The following is a 7,214-nucleotide window of genomic DNA, read 5'->3' as shown; positions in this document are numbered from 1 at the left end:
GTTTCTTTATTTTAAAATCTTGTTGCTACGTGCATTAAAACGATGTATTAAAAAAATCTCAGTCTTATAAACATTAAAACTCGATGTTTGCGAAGTATAGTTTTATATTGTTCCAAATTACATTTTTAATTTGATATTAAAATTAAAAAATAAAACGACCTCTACACTCCAGATAATTATAAGAGGACTTTTTTATTTTAACCAACGTTTCGTCTGTGCGGTTTTTTCAAGGCTAGTACAATTTTTGAAATACTTTTTTTTAAAATTTGTGCTTGCTTCTGTATTCGGCAGAAACATCTTAAAAAGTGAAATAAATGTAAATATAATTACAAACTAATCATAGTCAGTTGCGTAAGTATGTGAAAAACAAAGAAAAGTTTGAGCAATTTTTAACTTACTGTTTTGGTTACACATTTTAGTATTTTTTTTAAAAATCATTTATTGTTTATTCATGAGAGGGCAGCACTAAATGACAGCTGAAGGCGATATTTTACTTTAATATTATATCTAGTTTACTTTGGGCTGTAAAAATTCAAAAAAACTTCTGACTTGATAATTGAAATATTAAGAAAACAAAGGAGACTCTTTATCTTTTGTTTCTTTAAGTTTTTTGCCATCGATTCCTTGATATTTTATGCGTGGAAGAAGTGTTTTTCTAATCCTTTATTTTTGTTAAAGTACGCACTTGTTTTTAAGTACAAGATTTAACTGCGATTGGAAGCAAAAGTAATTAATAATATGTTTTTAAGTTGTTTGCAACTATAAATCTAAAAGATTAAGTCACGTCTGTTAGAATGGGCGTGGTAAAGCAGTAGTGTACGCTGCAGTAACTACCCATAGTCCCATACTCCTAATGCTTTCTGTGCACCATGATCACGCAGGCTCAGTGGCGAACCTAACCTCGTAACACCTTCACTGCTTACATGCTCTCTCCTGTAAACTAGGTTCTTCTTCGGTTGACCACTCTCTGAATTGGGAACTCGAATATAGTAACAAATCAAACAAGCTGACGACAGGACGCTGAAAGCTTGTTGATGGAGAAATTGTGTTAGCTCCATTTATATTTTTAAGTGCTGCCAGTTGGATGCAATGTGGTAACACAAAAAATCCATATAATTATCTTCTGGGTCTTGAGACGTCACAGGTTTTATAACCGCCATAGCAACTGCAGTAACGCCGCGTTAGTACGATAGGACATCGACAGTAAGGCGATAACGGTACTTGGAGGACACCGAGTTATGTGACTGAGGAACGGTCTATTGTCCACATAAAAAGAAAAGAAAAAAGTTGTGGAAGAAGGCTTTAGTAGTTCTGTGTATGCCACGTGATCGCGATCTTCTAATAAATTAATAATAATAATAAATCATGAAACTACTACTTACGTTGAGCCTTTTATGCTGTTTGAATGTTCTGACATACGCAGAGTCAATTTACGAGGCACTTGAAAATGATTCAAATTTTTCTAGGGTAAGTGAAAAACTTCATTTGCTCTGTATTGGTAAAGTTATTTGTCTAAATGGATTAAATTGTTTGGAGTTGAACCTTCCCGTATAGCGTATATGTTTTGTTAAGGAGCGAATTAAAATAATATATATATAGCAGCTCCGAACTGCGTAGCAGAAGTTGAAAATAATACTTATCCAAAAGTTCATTGTTAATTAATATTTGCTCAAAAAAGTATGAGAACGTACTTAACTGTAAGGAAAGACATTTAATGTGTATTAATAAGACCTGCTAATAGTTGACTTGGCGACTTTCTGAGTCCGACAGTAACCTAAATGACATTGTTACAAATACAGAACCTTTAATTAACATACACAGTGTTGTTCGTGCGTGGCTTTGAATTAGGCAATAAAAATACTAATTCTATTCTGTACTTGAAAGAGCTCACTTGATGTACGTGTTATAAAACTGAAAATTGTGAAGATAAGCTAGAGATGAAGTCATTTTTTAATGAAAGCATTTAACAGCATAACGGAATTTATTCACTAATTTACATACTGTATCTCCGTATATATATTTGCCTGTTTTTTAATTAAATAGTTTAGGAGTTTTAAATAAAACGACACAGTTCAATTTAAATTTCTTGTACGTATTTCCCGAATGAATCATATTTGTATGTTGGTTGGAGGTGATTATGAAATATTGATCTATAGGAGGTGGTCAGTAAAGAATCGCTAGAGGACGTAGCAGCCTCGTGACCACTGACTACGCCCTAGCATATTCCTACAGAGATTTCCTGCTTTACATTTGGATCAATGTAGGAAGATCAATAAAGATACGAGATGCAAGACAAACGGTCTTATTTTATTATATTTACATTCTGTTCTTGTTTTTATCGTTTCTTCAAATAATGTTGAAACTGAGCGCCATGCTTGCTAATTTATTAAAGGAACTGTAAATGATTGCTATAAATTTTAATTAGAAGGTATATAGAAATTAAATCTCTTATAACCGTTTGACATTTAATTAATTCTACTTTCTACTCACCAAACGAAGTTTCTATACCAAAGTCATTCCCCGTGAAGAAAAATTAATTATGTTCGCATTAAGTCCTTTATAAAAGATTAGAGTCTCTTGGTGTTGAATCTCCGATAGTAACATGTTTAACAGTTTCAATTCATCCTGTCACAGTTGGTAAGGTGAGTGTAATTTACACTGTATTACATCCGTCGTCATATTGCACCACATTAGAGGGAAAATATAGATAGTGAATGTATAACTAATTAATCCTGCCACAGTTGGCACGGTGAGTGTATTTTATTTACTATCTTATAGAGAACTTGGTTCGTCTAAAGATAAAACTTTGGTTATAAATAATGTACAAAGAAACCATCTTGCAAAAAATAAGTCTTTAATGTGATGTTATTTGCATGAAGGGAGTACTCACTCTGAAAACAAATGCATGTAGAAAAAAAATACATACACGAATAATACTTATAGATTCTAGGTGTCTATGAAAGGTTTTTATGCTGCAACAGTGCAATGCAAGAAAGAAAAAAATCTGGAAAGATAACAAGTGGAAGGATAGGCTCAAAACGCTACAAAATTAAACACTACATAAAAACTACAAAACTTAGGATTGACATCGTATATCTCCAGATTTAACTGCTATGAAATCTGTAAAATTTTACGAGGAATATAAGGACAAAAGAACAACAACAACAAATAAACACCGGACACTCTAACACCATTTAATCTTAATTCTCGTCAACATATCGCCAATATCAGAAAAACCCACCTTGCCACTAAAAATATTAAATCTAATTCCGCGAGTGGGGCAAGGGAAACAACTGTTTCTGAGCGCCCCTGGTTGTCTCTCAAACCCCTTCGGGGTTTGTTAGATTTTAACCAAACTACCTACCAAGTATTGGTATTACTTAGGCACCAACTTTGAGTCGAGATACCACAAGATAAGAAACCCATTGACATTCAAAGAGGAATAGCTATTGGGTACACAGTGAGTGGTTACACTACATTTTATTTTCAGTAACTATTCTGGAGAAATTATATAATTGTGTTTGTAGTCTCTTTCTGCTGCAGTCGTGGGTTATTAACCTATTCCGAGACTATAGAGATTAACGTACCAGCTCTTTTATACAGCGAGTAGTTACACTACATTATATTTTTGTATCCATTTTTGGTAGAAGTTATTACCTAAGGATGCTACGAGTTTCAAAAAAATCAGCCTGTATTCTTAACTCAGATAGATAAAGAGTATTGGACATGTCACTGTAGAAAATCACTCCAACATTCCAAAATTAGTCAATCTTCAGTTCTTTAAGCTTTGAAACGTTTTTTGAAATGAAACAGCATATCTGGTATTATATCCATCATTCAGGACTTTAACAACAGTTCATGACTGCGGTCATGTACAACTATGTTAATGTGTTTCACAGATGGGCTTTCACATAAGCCTCACATCACAGTTGTTAATGCAAGGTTTCGGTCCTCGTGATAGTTAAAACGCGATACTGGGGTGAAGACCGTTATGGGAGTAACGAATCCAGTGTTTGATTAACATGGTCAGGTTTGGTCAATTATCAGTCTAGCAGATGCTTTGGACCTGATTACATCATAACATATTTATAACAAGTCCCTCCAGATTTACCCCCCCCCCCAACACACACCTTTTATTTTTTTCAGGAAATCATTGAATCTCATCATTTAAAGTTGATGTCCACTACTGCCGACGGCAACTCTTTCTATAAGCCAATCACCCTGTCAGAAAAAAAAGAAAACCGTTTTTATCTTGGGCCTAACTTCTACTTTTTTCAAATCTTAAACTTGTGTCCTCTCGTCCTGTTGTTTTCAGAGTACAACACAAAAACTTTTTCTTGATCCCCTGGACAATATTCTGAAGTTCAGCAAGATCACCTTTTGCTATTCTTTTCTCTAGAACCCCCCCCCCCCCCCAAATAAAGTTAAGATATCTTAAACTAACCCTATAAGCTAACCTTTACATTTCTAGAATTATCTTAGTAACCATTCTTTGAACCTATAACAATAAGTTAATATATTTTCTTAGATAAGGAGAACAAAACTGTACATTATTCCAAGTGAGGCCTAACTAGTGTTTTATACAGAGAAATGATTACCTGTTTTTACTTGGAATCAATATAGTTATAAGTTTTCTTCGTTACCCATTCCAACAGTCTGTAAACTTTATCAGTCTCAAATTGAGTTCCTCCTAATAAAATCCTAAAGTTCTGTTTGATTTACTACTTATCTACCACTATGCCAAGATTTTGTTCTTGACGATATCCAGTGGGTTATCATTTATATTAAACATGTGATCCAATTTATGATAACCCATGCACTTATTATACTTACAGATGTTTTTGCTATATATATATTTATTTAATTCATCAACTAACCTAAGTCGTTCTGTAATACCTCAACATCCTAAATACAGTTAAAAATACCCAAGAGTTTAAGGTAATCAGCAAACTTTACTAATTTATTAATGATATTTCCATCAGTATTATTGATATAAAGGGCCCAAGCAATGATCGAGTCTGAGTCTCGCTTCCATTAATAAAAACATTTTGCTTTTTTTCATCCAAATAGTCCTATAATCCAATTAAATAGTTTCTCCCCAAATCCTTACTGTCGTAATTTGTTTAGCTAATATTCTGTGTGGCACTTAATAAAAAGCCTTTTGAAAATCTAAGCACACCAAATCTACAGCCTTTCTATTATATAGATAACAAGAAACATCTTAAGAAAAACTTAATAGCTTACTAAAACAAGATTTATCTTTGGAGAATCTATTTGGGCTTTCTCTTATGATTTCCTATTTCATTAAGTGCCTTCGATAAGATTCCTTTATCATACAGTATAGAATTTTTTTATTACTGTCTGATAAAAGAATTTTAAATGATTTGTTATTTCTATGGCAACTCTTTTTAAAATATGAGTAACAATAGCAACTCTACAATCGCCAGGCACGTGCCCAAGGTCTGTTGACCTACCAGGACTGAGAGAGAGGTTCGGATATCTGATCTTCGACATCCTTTAAAATCTTGACTGGTCCTGATATGTTATCTATTTTCAATTTCTCACTATTTCTTATTACCCAGGGGATTAACGTATATATGTTTCAGGTCATTTCTAGCACTTTTCATAGAATATTCAGGGACAGGACAGTTTTGTATTGTGGTGTTCTGGGAAGTCTTGGATTGTCTGCATTGATAGTATTTTATAGGAAGAACAACATTTCTTCAGCATGATAGTGTCTTATGGCATAGCACACATTTCATCTAGAAGTAGTTTGACACATTGTTTAAGAATCTGCCTTGTGCAAGCCATAACTCCAAAAACAAACGCTTTGTGAGTTTTGATACGACATCTGAGGGATGTTAGATTCCAAAGGAGTAACGGGCTGTTGCACCAGCTGTATTCCAGCAGTTGGTAGCACGTATTTGGAAATATAATCTAGGCTGTGATTAACACCAAATGTTCACCTATTTCACATTAAAATGGGCTCCAAACAGCAGAATAACTCCTTTCTAAGAGGAGTAACGGACTGTTCCTCCAGGTATGTTCCAACGGTTGGCAGAAAGTGTTAGCAGCAGAATGCAGGTTGTGAATAACACCATAGGTATGCCTATCCCTAGCGGTAGAAAACTACGGTTTTATAGGTGTGATAACTTAGATTTTGATGATAGCATGTATCTAATTACCACGCCTGTTCAACTAAAATAATATCATAACACTGCATCAACACAGTCGCTAATTTAGCAGTGATAGTCAACACCGCCAACTCTTGGGCTTTTCTTTTACTGACGAATAATGGGATTGATCGAGCGCCCTAACCATCAGTCTATGACTCGTCTACAGGTTTAAAAAAAATTAAAACAACATCATAACACTATATACCTTTGGATTTATAATATCATAACATTACTAAATCAATACGACCTATATATCTTGAATTAAGTCAACAATCTGATATAATAATAGTGCACAGTTCAGATCTGCCTGAAGTGTGTTGATACTTATTGTTAATATTGTTTTGATATGAATATTAGTGTTTATTTTCCATTTGGGTTGAAATTACATCCATGTTGAATATATCATATTCTTGTGTAGAGTAAAAAGAAATTCTTATTATTGGACAGCGAAATATATGTATTCCCATACTCAGCTGTTTGTGTATTTTCCCACTGTACACAACAAATGTTATATATTCGCAAAAAATTATTCCATAATTCTCGCTAGTAACGCCCCCCAGTGGAACAGCGGTATATATGCGCACTTACAACGCTAGAAACTGGGTTTCGATACTTGTGGTGTGCAGAGCACAGATAGCCCATTGTGTAAGGTTGTGCTTTACTTCAAACAAATAAACAAATCGCTCGTAACAATCCTGAACTGAATTCACTATGACGTCATATGTTTAATCTTACTCTGTCTTTTGAGAATTTCAATAGTAAGTTGTTTTTTTTTCAAACAGTGTTGAGCGAAGATTGTCTTACAAAAGCAAGTATCTGGCTAATTAATGCTGTTTTATCTTGAACTTTCACATATCAAGACAGTCAGCAAATCCGTGTAATAAGTTACAAAATCTTTACACGACACAGAAGCCAGACACATAATGCTGTTTTATCTTGAACTTTCACATATCAAGACAGCCAGCAAATCCGTGTAATAAGTTACAAAATCTTTACACGACACAGAAGCCAGACACATAATGCTGTTTTATCTTGAAC

General features: G+C 33.9%; 1 protein-coding gene across 1 annotated transcript in view; it reads left to right on the top strand.

The window, feature by feature from the left end:
* Positions 1-824: 824 nt before the first annotated feature.
* Positions 825-7,214, top strand: part of LOC106473558 (fasciclin-1-like) — a 68,524-nt gene continuing 62,134 nt past the window's right edge. The window contains exon 1 of the mRNA XM_022403066.1: positions 825-1,467. Coding sequence (XP_022258774.1) covers positions 1,366-1,467 — 102 coding nt within the window. The 5' untranslated portion in view covers positions 825-1,365. The remainder of the gene's footprint in view (positions 1,468-7,214) is intronic.

This window comes from Limulus polyphemus, unplaced genomic scaffold (assembly GCF_000517525.1).
Source record: "Limulus polyphemus unplaced genomic scaffold, Limulus_polyphemus-2.1.2 Scaffold131, whole genome shotgun sequence".
Taxonomy (NCBI): domain Eukaryota; kingdom Metazoa; phylum Arthropoda; class Merostomata; order Xiphosura; family Limulidae; genus Limulus; species Limulus polyphemus.
This window is presented reverse-complemented; position numbering and strand designations above follow the sequence as displayed.